We start from the raw sequence: 15,916 nt of genomic DNA, 5'->3' as shown, positions 1-15,916 counted from the left end.
GACGAGCAACAGACATAATCTACCTGGACTTGTGCAAAGCTTTTGACACTGTCCCACACGACATCCTTCTCTCTAAACTAGAGAGACATGGCTTTGATGGACAGACCACTCGGTGGATAAGGAGTTGGCTGGATGGCCGCACTCAGAGAGTGGTGGTCAACGGCTCAATGTCCATATGGAGACCGGTCACGAGTGGCGTCCCTCGGGTCCGTGCTGGGCCCGGCCCTGTTCAACATCTTTGTCGGCGATATGGACAGTGGGATAGAGTGCACCCTCAGCAAGTTTGCCGATGACACCAAGTTGTGTGGTGTCGTCGACACACTGGAAGGGAGGGATGCCATCCAGAGGGACCTTGACAGGCTGGAGAGGTGGGCCCGTGCCAACCTCATGAAGTTCAACCGGGCCAAGTGCAAGGTCCTGCACATGGGTCATGGCAATCCCAGGCACAAATACAGGCTGGGCGGGGAATGGATTGAGAGCAGCCCTGAGGAGAAGGACTTGGGCGTGCTCGTGGATGAGAAGCTTAACATGAGCAGGCAATGCGCCCTTGTGGCCCAGAAGGCCAACCGCATCCTGGGCTGCATCAAGAGAAGCGTGGCCAGCAGGTCGAGGGAGGTGATTCTCCCCCTCTACTCTGCCCTGGTGAGACCCCACCTGGAGTACTGTGTCCAGTTCTGGAGCTCCCAACATAAGAAGGACATGGACCAGTTGGAGAAGGTCCAAAGGAGGGCCACAAAGATGATTGGAGGGCTGGAGCACCTCTCTTATGAGGACAGGCTGAGAGAGTTGGGGCTGTTCAGCCTGGAGAAGAGAAGGCTCCGGGGAGACCTGATAGCGGTCTTCCAGTACCTCAGGGGGGCCTACAAGAAAGATGGGGAGAGGCTGTTTAGTAGGGCCTGTTGCAATAAGACAAGGAGTAATGGTTTTAAAATAGTGGGGGGTAGATTTAGATTGGTTATTAGGAAAAAATTTTTTACACTGAGGGTTGTAGAACACTGGAACAGGTTGCCCTGAGAGGTGGTGGAAGCTCCATCCCTGGAAATGTTCAAGGCCAGGCTGGATGAGGCTCTGAGCAACCTGATCTAGTCAGGGATGTCCCTGCTCCTTGCAGGGGGTTGGACTAGATGACCTTTGAAGGTCCCTTCCAACTCTAACCATTCTATGATTCTATGATTCTATGATTTGTCTGCTTAGAGATAGTGCATGACACCTAAGCCCTCTGTCAAAAATTAAATAACAGTTTAGAGAAGAGCAGCCCACAGAGTTGCATGGGATTCCTAATGCAATTTGAATCCTGCGAAATGTCATTTGGGCATTCCTGTTCCTTATTACAAAAATAATGAGGAAAGGTTTATTTCCCTTATTAAATCCCATGCCTCTGAGTAAGTATTAAGTTACACCTTTATTGTTTAGCTACTCAAAAGATACAGAATTTCACATTAACAGAATATCTGAGAATAATCAGTACAGACTAGGGAAATGAGGGCTCAGTTTCAGACCTTTTGAATAATACAATAAATTATTCACAAGCTGAGAGTTTCTGAATGAAAAGTAAATACATTTTGGGTTTTTTTTCAGAAAAAATACAAGTTGAAATAGTGATTTTTCTGTTATGATGGGAACATGATCAATAATATATCATGAGCAAACAGACAATGAATCTGCAAGCAAAAAATCAGTGAAGCCATTATGTAATGCTTTGCAAAGTCATGGATTACGGATGATGGTAGTAGCATGTGCATTTGACTAAGTATTTAGTGGTAGCTAGTGATTTTTTTTTCGTATTTCATAGAGATTTCACACATATCATCCTCTGCACGTACCACATTCTATAAGATAATGCTAAAGAATGGAAGTGATTGCTTAGTAAGAACTGCTAGTCAGTTAAGTTGCCCTAATTTGCCAGCTGCAAAATTTTATTTTCTCACATGCTGCTTCCCAGGCATGTTACCAGAAACAGGAGGACAAGACAGAGAAACACAAAGGAAAACTCAGACTGATAAAATTGTATGAAGGCAGTATCCATTAGTTGGCTAACAACATTTTGAGGAAGAATTACACTGCATAGAGAGATTCAAACAATGTGAGAACATGTCAACATTAGACTTTGACCAGATGCCGGTTCTTACAAGTCTGGAAAGATCAGTTTATATCTGGAGATGTAGGAGAGTGTAACAAGCCTACAGGCTTCATTAAAAACTCAAAAGATCTCATCTCATTACCACTACTAAAAAGCTTTCTAACAGTGTGCTCTGCCAGACTCAAATTCTGGAACAGATAACTGAAAGAGGCTGGGGACTCTCCACCACTCTAAGAGAAGATTTAGACAAGCCACTGTCAGGACTGGATTAATGGGTGAGGGGGTGCTGGTTGACGGCAGAATCAACAGTTGCATTTAGCATTGGTGTGGCCTCACCCTGAGCACTGTGTGCTTTTCTGGGCCCCACCATTTAAGAAAGATGTTCAGAAACTTGAATGGATCCAGAGGAGGGCAACAAAGCTGGTGGAAGGGCTGGAAGGTGTGTCCTATGAGGAGTGGCCAAGGACTCTGGGTTTGTCTAGTTTGGAGAAAAGGAGTCTGAGCGGTGAGCTCATTGCTCTCTACAGCTTCCTGAGGAGGGGAGGTGGCGAAGGAGGGGCTGATCTCTTCTCCCTGGTATCCAGTGACAGGACGCATGGAAACGGTTCAAAGCTGCGTCAGGGGAGGTTCAGACTGGACATTATGAAACATTTGTTTACTGAGAGGGTGGTCAAACACTGGAACAGGCTTCCTAGAGAGGTGGTTGATGCCCTAAGCCTGTCAGTGTTGAAGAGGCATTTGGACAATGCCCTTAACAACATGCTTTGACTTTTGGTCAGCCCTGAAGTTTTCAGTTGGACTAGATGATCACTGTAGGTTCCTTCCAACTGAAACTATTGTATTCAGTTCTGTTCTGTTCTATTCATTCTGATGCTGGAGATTTCAAATATACATCTGCTGCAGGTCTGTTCAGCACCTTCTGAAACCCTGTGTCCAACCAAATCAGGAAGGCCAAGCCCTGCTCTTGCTTTATATCCTATTCAAATATTCTCCTTTAAATAATGCTCCGCATTTATTATTAGGAATATCAAATCTAAAGTCTAAACCTTAATGCATTAAAAGCTGTTACTAAACCAGCAGTTCTTAAGAGTTGCTGTTGCAAAGTATCAATGCCAATTCCCAAACTGTCATTCACAGATTTTAGTGCAGAGATATATCTTCTGTGAAATGCCCAGTCAATCACCATTGTCTAAAACAGAGTCTCTGAGGCACAAAGAGTGAAAAGGTGCTGTAGGTGTCCCCAAACACACAGATTTATCCACCAACCTGCAGTACTTAACTGTTGCTTTGTAGGTTTCTGCTGTTTTTGTTTGTCTGGCAATTTCCTCCTCTCTTTTTGTGGCATTATCAATACTCTCAAAGAGTGTAGGAAGTGAGAGATGCACTAATGATACTGAATGTGTGGAGGTACGTAAATCTGCTTTATGAATATTCAAAGCGATTTCACACTACAGCGTTCCTAAATTTTAGCCATTTTTAACTGGTTTTTTTTAAGCTTGTCGCAGATCAAGCCTACGTGTCAGTCTTGGAGCAGGGTGTCTTCAAGCTGGTGGAATTCTGTAGTGTTTTTGTGATGCAGCCCTGCTCCGTATAACCAAATTCTGTGTCCATGGGCATAGCAAGGGAACTGTTCACAGAGCTGCGCAAAGGCAGCTTTTAACTACCTTGCAGTTGATTCCATTACTAGGAATGCCTGGAGTTGCAATCAACCCTGGAAAAACCCTCTGCTCTTCTGAAGCAAGAGGGGATCTCTAGACTGGACAGGGTACCTACTTACAGTCGTGACTTTGATGACTTGGCAGCAAAGTTTACATCTACAAATAGTGATCTCTTCTTTAAAAATCTGGTTCTTTTTTACTAATATAGATGCAGTTATAAAACAGCAAGTATGTCTAAACTGTAAACTCTGACACAGACTGATTGCTTTACAAATTGAAATCAAAACACATTTCATGTCATAACATTGTGCAACTTTTGAAGAAATTATGCACGGTCAACTCTATGTAGCATTGTTTAAAATTTAGAGCAACCAGGAAACTGTAAATGTTATTTAAAAAAAAAAAAATAATTTTCCAAGGCTGAAAGCAGCTGGAATAACACAGATAACCTGTTACCAACAGAGACACTAATTATTGTAACAATTACAGCCTCTAAATCAATTTTGCTGCTTTTGACCACGTCCTTTAATAACCTAGGACACAAAATAAGTCATCTTTTATAACCTACCATCTTCAGTTCAGGTGCAGAGTAGCTTTGAAACATACAATCCAGAACATTTACTACCTCTGTTTCAAAGACTTTTTTTTTTTAATTGCCTACGTGGAATTTACAGTCAACAAAAAAGTAGAGAAATATTGGAAAACCCTCACAAACTGGAGACCTATACAAACTTAAGGAGGGGCTCAAGGACAGGTGAGAGACTGCAAATTATGTAATTTTTGGAAGATGCCAACGTTGAAACCAGAGGAACACAAATCTCAAATATATGTTTTGTGGAGAAAAAAAAAATGGGACAGGAGCGAGGGAAGAAGTGGGTTACTAAATCTAGCAGTTTTAGATTTTCCTGAAGCACCACATTGAGAAAATACTTTGCATTGTTACATACATTTTCCTGTAGCAAGAAAACACAACTACATGAAATCTGTATTTATCCCTGGGAAAAAAAAAAAAAAGGCAAAGCAATTAATGACAGTTTAGTTTCAATCGAAAGAGACCTGGTGACTGCAATGCAGTGGGGGATTATACAGCCGTTTGTTTGCGTGTCCACTCCCAGAGGAAAGAAAAGGACTGAACCATGAATAGGGGCCAGTGGACAGGGATACTGCAGCGAACCACCCTGGGGCCCAAGGGTCTCTGTGCTTCTTGCTTTGCTGCAGCCGCTTACTCCCTGTACACCTTAGAAAGGGGCTACCGAAGTAAGCACAAAGAAAGGGAATCCAGGAGTAGAATAACATAACATAATTATTACATACTAGTTATTGTCACAAGCAACATGTGGATACCTACATTTCCTCCTGTGGGTATTCCTGCTTCACCTTGTTTGGAAACAGTTTCAAACTCATCAGTGGCAATTTGCTGCAAACTTTTTTTTTGGATGTGCCATTTTAGCAAGCTAAAACAACTCACAAACAAGTCAGACAAACACTAGAGATAGCAGGCATGTGCCCCCCCTCCTAAACTCACTTAGCCCGGCTCAGTAGACCACACTCCACTCAGGGCTATGTGATTCCATGCCAGGAGTCAAGCCATCGAAAACATGGATGATGTAAGATTGTGTGTCACAATGCCCATGTTTCCTTGTTTCTGAGAAACAGATTTTCATTCACAGATTTATTGTCATTCCTTCCATAAGGCAATATGCATATTGTTTTTAATAAATATGCAAATATGCATTTATTAGTATCCTGTTATAATAATGTAAGTACTATACAGTTAAAAAGTAATTTCTCATACCATAGTTTTACTTCATGCAGCAGTATGCTTTTGTCTGTGTAAATACTCTGAACAGGGCTATACATTCCTTTGTTAACGCAAGTCACTCAGTCATGACCAGATCCTTTAAGTAATACAGGGAGAAATGCATCTGCTGTGTCATCTGACACAGCCTCCCTGCTTCGACAGGAAATTATTTACATTGTGAACTAATAAGTTTGAAAGCTCAGTCTCTTTACTTAGTAACTATCACTTCAACACTTCACAAAATCCACTAAGTATGCATGGTACTGTGGTCTTCAACAAAGACCAAGGGGCTCAAAGCAAAATCCTCACCTTCTGAGCCTCTCTAAAGCTATTGAATTCCAGTAAGAGAATGCACGTGCACAAATATTTGCCACACTGTAGCCAAAATTTAAATTTATTGTCAAAATTAATAAAGTCTATTAATATGATTAATTAGACTATGTTTTATTTTAGTTTTTTTTAAAAAATACAATATTCTAAAAAACATTTATAATACATAAAAAATCATTAAAATCCACATATAAGATATGCAAACATTAACAGATTTTGGCAGAGTAGTGACAAACTTTCAAGTAGGGAGTGGAAAGTGGTAACTTCACTCTTCCAAGAAATATTTTTTTTAAACTGTGCCTTTTTCTTGTGTTAAGCATCCACTGGAGATACCAAATTCTATAGCCATAGTGCTGTCTAGACTATTTTAATGCCAGGAGCTTAGATATTAGCGAATTAAAATTATCACAAATCCACATCTCTGAGTATAATAGAACAAAGAGCTGGTGACCCAGAAGTCACCTTGATTAAATAATATTATTATTCAGTAGCATTTAAGGATGCCTAGCATTTTGCAGGATAAACACTCATTATAGTACTAGACACATACATAAAAACCAGTCCACCAAAATGCAGGATGCCATGAAGCTTTTGCTGCCCACCTTCTATTTATAAGCAAAACACTTTCCCAAGTCTTTTCCTTCACATGGCACTTTGTCACGGACCACTTAACTGCTGGTAGCACTGGGATGCAGTGGTTTGACTCTTGCTAGTCTGGAGAGGCCGAGTCTAAGACACTGAGTAGGCGACTTAACCGAAACATATTTCATAGCGTTATTACTGCTTCCTGATGCAGCTGAAAACAATTTTAAAGCAAAAAGAAGGTGTAAGAAGTTTAGAGGGGAAAAAAAAAATCATATGACTGTTGCCTTTTTAAAGTTTTCATAGCAGAACAAAAAAAAGTATTCTAAAGATACTGCAAAAAGGTCCGAACCACATACCACAGACGTACATGAAAATCAGCATACTCACTGGGAATCAACCTATTTGGGAGCCAATGTAGTAGATATGATGCACAGTTTTAATTAAGCAGCAACACACTGGGACAACACTGGAGAAGCACATAAAAACAGTTCCCAGTGTACTGTGCATTTTCAGATGTTCCACAGAGAATTACACAAGTGAATACAATTCCAAGTGGGAAAAGGAGGCTTGAGAGAAAGGAGCCAAATAGAAAGAAATGTGTGCAGAAAAGAAGAGTAAATGTGAAGGAAAATCAAAGAAAGAGTCAGAAGGAGCATACTCAAACACCTTAGGAAAATAAAGCTTCTAAGCATTTGCTTTATTCAAGCAGTTAAAATACTCCCAACATTTTTCTAATATTATTTGCTTAGAATAGATAATAATGCAGCATGTACCAGAGATACAGAAAGCTCTTAATAAGAGAGAAATGGCCCCAAGACATTCTCTTGATTAAGATTTGATCCACATTCTGGAAAATATTTTATTATCCTCCCCACATAAAGGAGTTAAGGATAACGCTGTAAGAGGAAAAGAAGCAGAGGGATAGCTTTTCTTTTTTTTTTTTTCAAATCTAAGATCAAAAAAATATCTTTCATTATAAGCGGGCAGTAACTTTTCCAAATACTGTTTATTTGTTTGCTTGCTTTTAGGAGAGACTGCTAAAAAACTTAAGTCAACTAACTGTTTATCATTACAATCTTACAGTTACCTGGTGGTATCCATTTAGGCTTCTTGTCTGTTACAGGACTTGATGTATGTAAAGGCCTCCCAACTGGTTCTGAAGAACTGGACATCATCTTTTGTGTTGGCTCAGATTTTTGTTCCATTATCCGTGAAGGAGAAACTACAGGTGATACTTAGTTGGAAAATAAAAAATATTCTTTAGCAGAGAAATCATCACACTGCTTAAGACGGTAGATCATTGTACAGCACGAGCTCTCTGCTTTGAGTGAAACAATGAGCATGTTACGAGACTGTCATATCTTTCATAGAATCATAGTATCTTTAAGGTTGGAAGAGACCTCCGAGATCATCAAGTCCAACCATCAACCTAACACCACCACGCCTACTAAACCATGTCCTGGAGTGCCACGTCTACACGTTCTTTGAAGACCTCCAGGGATGGCAACTCCACCACTTCCTTGGGCAGCCCATTCCAGTGCCTGATCACTCTTTCAGTAAAGAAGTGCTTCCTAACATCCAACCTAAACCTCCCCTGTTGCAACTTGAGGCCATTTCCTCTTGTCCTATCACAAGTTATTTGGGAGAAGAGACCAATGCTTTGCCTACCTACAACCTCCTTTCAGGTAGTTGTAGAGAGCAATGAGGTCTCCCCTCAGCCTCCTCTTCTCCAGACTAAATAATCCCAGTTCCCTCAGCCGCTCCTCATAAGACTTGTGCTCCAGACCTCTCACCAGCTTCGTTGCCCTTCTCTGGATGCGCTCCAGCAACTCAACGTCCTTCTTGTACTGAGAGGCCCAAAACTGCACACAGTATTCAAGGTGCAGCCTCGCCTCACCAGTGCTGAGTACAGGGGCACGATCACTTCCCTACTTCTGCTGGCCACACTGTTTCTGATGCAAGCCAGAATGCTGTTGGCCTTCCTGGCCACGTGGGCACACTGCTGACTCATGTTCAGCCAGCTGTCTACCAGCACCCTCAGCTCCCTTTCCACTGGGCAGCTTTCCAGCCCCTCCTCCCCAAGCGCGTAGCGTTGCATGGGGTTGTTGTGACCAAAGTGCAGGACCTGGCATTTGGCCTTGTTGAACCTCATACAGTTCACCTCGGCCCATTGGTCCAGCCTGTCCAGATCCCTCTGCAGAGCCTTCCTACCCTCGAAGAGATTGACGCTCCTGCCCAATTTGGTGTCATCTGTAAACTTACTGAGGGAGCACTCAATTCCCTCATCCAGATCACTGATAAAGATACTAAACAGAACTGGCCCCAGCACTGAGCCCTGGGGAACACTGCTTGTAACAGGCCACCAACTGGATTTAATTCCATTCACCACAACTCTCTGGGCTTGGCCAGTTTTTAACCCATTACAGGGTACACCCGTCCAAGCCATGAGCCACCAGCTTCTCTAGGAGAATGCTGTGGGAGATGGTATCAAAGGCTTTGCTAAAGTCCAGGTAGATAACATCCATAGCCTTCCTGTCCTCCACTAGGCAGGTCACCTGATCACAGAAAGAGAACAGGTTGGTCAAGCAAGACCCAAGCTGGCTGGGCCTGATCCCCTGGTTGTCCTGCACATGCCAGGTGAGCACACTCAAGATGAACCACTCCATAATCCTCCCCAGCACCAAGGTCAGGCTGACAGGCCTGTAGTTCCCCAGACCCTCCTTCTGGCCCTTCCTGTAGAAGGGCATCACATTGGCAAGCCTCCAGTCATCTGGGACCTCCCCTGTTAACCAGGACTACTGATAGATGATGAAGAGTGGCTTGGCAAGCTCCTTCGCCAGCTCCCACAGTACCCTCAGGTGGAGGGTACTTTAACAGCATATATCTTTACAGTCAGTCCTTTTATACTCTGGAATTTCAATCCTGGATTGAAAATAAGCAGTGTAACAATTTCTTCTTGGAAGATCTGTCAGATACCTAATTTATAAGAGGGAAGACTCTTCTATCAGCTACACAAAGCAAATAATTCCTTTTCATAACTAAACCTAATTTTAAGCTAAATTATATGTTGTAAACTCAGGCCTGAAATTAAAACACATTATTGAGTCAGACACAAGATTAAGATGATAAGAATTTTCTTCAACTATTTAAAGTAAATTGTGTTAACACCACAGTGAACAATTAACTCTGAAGGGCATGCATATTTCATGTTTTTCGCCAAGTGGTTAGTAGAACTAGCATTACTGTATCTCTGAATTAAAAATTCAGAAATGCAACTGCAAGAGAAGGCTCTGAGATTGTAATTAAAACAAAAAAAAAAATTCTCACATCACTCATTGTTACTTAACCTTTGCTGAAAAGCTAGACATAGTTATTAAAAAAAAAAAAGAGCTTTGTCTATTCACTTTCATCTCCTTTTATTCTAAGAAGTGTTAGTTTACTATAAAGCATTTTTTCTTTCAGGATTTTTTTCTACTCTCCTCCCTTTACTCTGCATATAGTCATTTTCATCATAATTTATTTATCTATTTACAGCCAAATTTATCTATTCCTTCAAGGAAAATAAAAGGAACTTATTATAAACAATCCTACTTCAAATTCATAGTATAAACTTACCTGTAGTATTAATCTTGGATTTTGGAATTATCTTCTCTCTTTCAGCTGGCAGCTTTTGTTTGGTTTTCTTTTTATTTCCTTTGGCTTTCTTCTTTTCCATAGCAAAGTCTTCATCATCACCTTCACTATAATCTGAATCTTCTTCTGACTCCTCACCTACAGCAAGGACAAGGCATGTCATCTCTTTAGAGGAAATACAATTTATTATTACTCTAGAGCCTTCTAATCACATTCTGGACATAAAGAACCAGGAGATCTTAAAGATATAGTAAAATAAATTTGCTCATATTTATATGCTGAACTGAGAAAGAAATAGCCTCCATAAAACATTCTATATTTACAGAATTCTTAGTCTGTACTTTAATAATGGAACACCCTGGTACAAACTGCATACAGTAACAATTTTAACGGCAGAATTACCAATATTCCACATGTGAAAATGAAAAAGTTAAAATTATATGGCAGGGCTTCTCATTTTTACATATTCTTAGTCATGACTATTTAAAGTGGGAAAATAATACATCTTAATTTCAGTTGTAAGAAAGATTTTATAGATTTATTACTAAAATCACCCTGACATTATCTTAAAAATAGTTCCCTGTCAACAGGATCATCTGGACTATTCCCCTGATATTAACTATTTCAGTGACAGTTCTAGAAATATTTTCCAATAAAACTTGCAGTATGGAATAAAAGAATGGATATAGACACGTTAACCATTGGAGAATGAGAGAGAGAGACGTCTATCATACTTTCTGCAGGCATTCAATACCAGGCTGCTACCAGAAGCAGAGTATGAGGCTCAGCTGAGCTCCAATCAGATGCAGCACAGTATTCTAAGAGCTGAGAACTGGAGGACGGAAAGAAGGGAGGCTACTTATTTTTTAAAATAAGCTTAAACAAAGCCAATACTGAAAGCACTAACACCTGACACTATGCCAGAGTTACTGTTTTGATGCAAACCTCAGACGACAACTGGAAAAAAGAACACAGGTTCTTTAAAGAGATTAAACTTTCCTGGACAAAGAGGGTAGAATATTTTTTTTCTGACATACTGCAGCAAATGCAGAGAAGAAACAGGATTTTTGCCAGTTTAAGGAATGTGCATGAATAAGCTTTAGATTTAGTGCCAAAGTGCAATTGAGATGCCCCTAGTATTAAAAGGGGCTTCAGTAAGAGAAGGGAGGGAGGATACAGTAGAAGCACTATGCATTTCACTGAAAATATAAACTAAATGTTTCAAAGCACATCTAAGGAGAGGGTTTTCATAGAGAAGAACTTACTGAGTACAGACTCTGGCTCAGAGTCAGTAGCATGCTTTCCGTCATCACTGTCAATGGTAAGTAACTTCTTCTGATGTGCTGGAACTTTAGATGCTGCTGTCCTTTGCCTACAGTCACCCCTAGGTATGTCATCATTCATAACCTGATTGAGACCTGGAAAACAGAAGGTGGTCTAATGAATTTAAATTCACAGTAAATCTGTTATCCTATTGAAAAAGAGGCAGCTATTTGTGTCCCCAGAATTCACTTTAGTGATTTTGAAGCAACCAAGCTGTACTTTCTAGTTGTGAAAGTTATAAGTATTTCTCTGTAATCAAACAAAAGGACAGAAGATGAAAAATAAAATTGGAAAAATGCAGAAGTCTCCAATGGCACAGCAAATGTTTTGGTCACATTTATTTGATCCTTAGGCATTACAGACCCATTAAGGAGCTGAGGGTAAGTGTAGCTTCTTGATGAAGTAAATAAAGTCAGCATCTAAAAACATCACATCTGTTGCTTTTTTCCAACTGACTTTTAGTGATCTGTAACAATCTCATTCAGCAATCCAGAGGTTTTCTCATTTTAAGACTGGGATCAAATTTTTAATGAAAAAATTTTACTGCATCCTTCATTCTTCAGTGTTTAAAATAAAAACTCTTTTTTCCACGTAACTGAAAAACAGAAACCAATGGAAAAAAGAAGAGATAAGCTACTTAAATGTATCTTGAAATACCATTTCTGAAAAGACAGAGTATGAGAACAACTTACCTAAAAGTTCACTGTCTATGCTGCAGTTGGAAAAAAGGGGTCTCCTGTGTACATCTTCTGATTCAATATTCTTACCTGTTTTAGGATTCAGAAAACAAACAACAACAGAAAATATTAGTTTACAAAAACGACATTATAAAAAGTCAAGTGATTAAGAAATGAAAGCAGATGACATTTTTATCTGTCTCTAATCAAACTACATGTTTGGAAGATCTCATAGAAGAGTTATTTTTCTCAAAGAAAAAAACAAGAACATAGGAAGACAGGCACCCCCTCAAAATTCGAATTTCTTTATTATGACATCTTGAAATAAAACATGACTCTCAACTTATTTCACTATAAAATAAATTAAGTCACATTCGAATTCACTACATATAAATAAAGAGTGTTGCATTGAACTGTAAAATAACCTTGTTCTTCTGAATTTTGCACCTCAAGGATATTTGCAGATTTTTCTTTGACAGATAAGGCTAAGGCAACTTCCAAATCTCTTTGATAAAGTTTGTCATCCAAGGATATCCTGGAAAAAAAACCCAAACATGCTAAATAATAAAGCAATTACATGAGTGTTACAGATCTATTCTTGACTGACTAAACTTCTAAAAATTAAAATACTTATAAAGAGATTAATATTTCTATACATATTATAGTGTATCATATTATGAATATTATTTCCCGAAAAGATTTAGACAGAGCACACACCAATACTTAAAGCACACTATACTTAAAACTATTATGATTGCAAAACATTGTGTGTATATATATATATATATATGAACTAATAACTGGTATTATCACAGAAAAAGGTAATTACATTTGTTTGAAATACCACACTGAAATGTAATATTCATACACAACTTCACCACCAAAATAACTGGATTTCTTTTTTCATTTACATTGACTTTGTATTTTCTATCAAGCTTTCAACATGTTCCTTTTTAAGAAGTCAAACTTGTCCTTATATTTCTCAGCTTTAGAAGTCCTTAAGTAACTCAGAATTGTTACAGTTATTTTGCACTGTAGAGAGATCAAGACAAGATCAGACACAAAAACCTGTTTCTGCACCTATGCGGGCTGCTTGCTGGAGTTTTTTAGAGCTGTAACAAAATAGGCATAGCTCACTAACAAATTCAGGCAAGTTTTCCTGACTCTATGCATAATTACATTATCCTTGATTTGCAACTATATCAATAAAGCTGAAAATCTTTATCACGCTAATATTTCAGTTGTTTATTCTCAGCTGCTTAAAACTCCAGGGGAAAAAAAAAAAAAAAGAAATACTATTACTGAAATCCAGTTTTACACAGAGTTGATCACATTTCAATATTTCTTACCTTTTACTAGGTATCTGCTTTTCTAAAGGAGTCAATTCTTTCTGTGGCTTTTTTTGCTTCTCTTTTTTCTCCTTCTTTGGTTCCCTGAGCTGTGTTCTGGATTTTTTGCTTGAAGGTGCAGTTATACATGCAAAGTCTTCATCTGTTTGGGAAAGAGTGACAAGCTTTAATGAGTTTTCCTACATTCTTTCATATGGCTGAAAGAAGTCATTCAACTTAATCTAATCAACCACTGAAAAGAATTATAAGAATTATAAACTGTTCTTAACTGTATTTTAAATGAAAATTTAACAAGAACTCCTTGGCATACACTTTTATTCAAGAGGTAATTATCTCAATTTTTACTACCAATATGGCAGTAAAGCTTCGATATCCAATGTATTACTAGATTTTCAATAACTGAAAGTTCACCTTTTGAGACGCTGAACAGCAATCAATCATAACAGTAACCACTGTTATTAAATAGTTCCTAGTGTTTTGGGAATTGTTCCCCTTAATGACTGCCATTCTTAAAAAGTGCTGTCTAGTCCCCTTTTTCTACCATTTTCATATTGCTTCTTACCAAATACTATGCATTCCTCTAATTTTCAAAGAAAATTAGAAGGCATGAAAACTGCCTTTCTTCCAACTGAAGATATTGCAGATCACAGTGTGAAATAAGAAAAAAGATAATAATTTTAAGCATTCTCTAAATGATTGAGAACCTTAGATAAGATCACTAATGTTTCTGAGAATTTACAGTTTTCTTTAATATTACAAGTGGTCACTTAGAAACTAAGAAAAGTCATGCACCATATTTAAAGTAAGAATCTGCATTAATTCAGATGATGCACAGGAGACCTTCAACATTATTTACTTCTGCCCTCCCCTTCCCATCATTCAAACTGTTCCCTGTATCCTGCAAACAGCATGGAAAACAAACCTATGAAAGCAACCAAATTCTGTAAGAAAAATGCATAACATTTATTAAAGCTTAGAAGTAAAGGAGGACTGTAGTGAAAACAAATCGCATGCAATCTATTCTTATCATTGGAATCAAAATTTGACTGCTATGTCCTTCCCCAAATGCCATCAAGATATAGAGCTGCAGGAGAAAGTTACATTCATGCACAGATGATTCATACTTCCTATATATTCTGATTTATAATTCTGTGAACTGGTATCAGGAGGACATCGAGCAACCAGTTACCACTGACAACTGAGGGAGGAACAGAAATATTTTCCTGCAACAAGACAAAATGTATTCACCAGTTTCCTGACACATTGTTGTTATGCTTTGGCTTACAGCCATCATATTCTTGTTGAATTAGAATATTTAAGTGTGCCCAGATTCCTTCCAGTGAAAACAGTGACAACCTTCGCAATCAACTAATTCATTAAAGACACTCTGATGATATTTTAAGTGGTTATGTTAGTGTTTGGCATTTTTTGTAACATACAAGAACACATCACTTACCATCATCTTCCAAATCCCCAAATTGAGAATAATCAACAATTTTCTTGTTCCTGTGGCAAAACATACACCATTAATCCTTTCAGGTTGAACATCTTGACTTGCTAACACTTGACTTTTGGGTAAATCATGTTTTACAAGAAAAAAGCAATGTATGTTCAAATGTTAAGTATAACCAGTGCTACTGTATACAATGTGGTTATTAAGAATACCTCCTAGATTTTTAAAAAATCTTAAAATAATAGTGCTTTTTGTTGTTCTCGTTGTGGAAGCATTGTATTCTCCTTATGTACACACTGTCTCAGAGCTTCTACTGTGCAACGGAAATTATTTCTGTCCTGGGTCACGTTCAGGTACTTGAAATGTGTTTTCCGTGCACCTCCCAGGTTGTTTCCTACGCGGCGTTCCCGCCGGTACCGGTGTGATCCTATCCAGGCGCGGCACCGGCAGCATGGCCAAGCCCCACCTCAGCCAGCGATCCACCCGAGGGCTGCCACTCGCCGGGGCTGCCCTTGGCGGGACGCCGCCGCCCGCCTCAGGGAGAAGCGTCCCCTTCCCCGCTTCCTTGCAGCTGGAAGGGAAACAGCGCAGGCCCATCCGTCAGCCCCCCGCTGCAACAGCCCACGGACAAGCTCGGCCTGAGCGGTGACGGCAGGGCTCGGGTGCCCCGCCCGCTCCCTCAGCGAGCAACGGCCGCCGGCGGCGCGCGCGCGCCCGAGGCTTTCTAGGAAACGTCACGCAGCGCCGCTGGGCGCGAGCTCCTGGCGCCCGCGCGCCTCGGGGACCGACCGGCCGGGCGACGACGGCTCGCGCCCCTCTCCCCCCAGCCCCTCTTTGCACGGCGCCCGCGTGCCGCAGCACGCACGCACCTCCTCACCGGCCGCGCCATTCCCGCTCCGGGCGGCGCGCGGCGGCCGACAGCCGCGGGGGCGGGGCACACGCGCCGATGACGGCACTGCTCCCCCGCCCCCTCCGAGCGCAGGCCCGGCACATTCGCCACAAAGCCGGCGAGTGCCGAATCTGCGGC

The 15,916-nt window shown here is 40.3% G+C and overlaps 2 protein-coding genes across 4 annotated transcripts in view; both read right to left on the bottom strand.

Moving 5' to 3' along the window:
• The window catches only part of TIGAR (TP53 induced glycolysis regulatory phosphatase), a 168,354-nt gene that overhangs the window by 44,974 nt on the left and 107,464 nt on the right, over positions 1–15,916 (bottom strand). The window lies entirely within an intron of this gene.
• RAD51AP1 (RAD51 associated protein 1) lies at positions 5,916–15,897 on the bottom strand. 3 transcript variants are annotated; one of them, XM_086758476.1, is made up of 9 exons: positions 15,767–15,897; positions 14,893–14,942; positions 13,437–13,578; positions 12,513–12,622; positions 12,103–12,177; positions 11,353–11,505; positions 10,070–10,225; positions 7,542–7,688; positions 5,916–6,665 (listed from the first exon to the last, which is right to left on the bottom strand). In XM_086758476.1, the coding sequence occupies exons 1-9, from the start codon at positions 15,880–15,882 to the stop codon at positions 6,538–6,540; spliced, it is 1,077 nt and encodes a 358-aa protein (XP_086614602.1). In that variant the 5' UTR covers positions 15,883–15,897; the 3' UTR covers positions 5,916–6,537. The 3 variants fall into 3 exon arrangements, with proteins under 3 accessions (XP_086614602.1, XP_086614619.1, XP_086614611.1); XM_086758493.1 differs by having other exon boundaries at positions 15,759–15,859; XM_086758485.1 differs by lacking the exon at positions 12,103–12,177.

This window comes from Chlamydotis macqueenii, chromosome 1, assembly GCF_036417535.1.
Source record: "Chlamydotis macqueenii isolate bChlMac1 chromosome 1, bChlMac1.mat, whole genome shotgun sequence".
Taxonomy (NCBI): domain Eukaryota; kingdom Metazoa; phylum Chordata; class Aves; order Otidiformes; family Otididae; genus Chlamydotis; species Chlamydotis macqueenii.
Note: the sequence above shows the minus strand (reverse complement) of the source record. Positions and strands in the feature narration are given on the sequence as shown.

Bases quoted from the DNA above. Each gene is read 5' to 3' on its own strand.
- RAD51AP1 (XM_086758476.1), bottom strand. From the start codon at position 15,882: ATGTGCCGGGCCTGCGCTCGGAGGGGGCGGGGGAGCAGTGCCGTCATC. The intron at 14,943-15,766 runs GTGAGGAGGTGC...GTTTTGCCACAG, and splicing joins GAGCGGGAATGGCGCGGCCG to GAACAAGAAAATTGTTGATT. The intron at 13,579-14,892 runs GTAAGTGATGTG...TTTCCCAAACAG, and splicing joins TGGGGATTTGGAAGATGATG to ATGAAGACTTTGCATGTATA.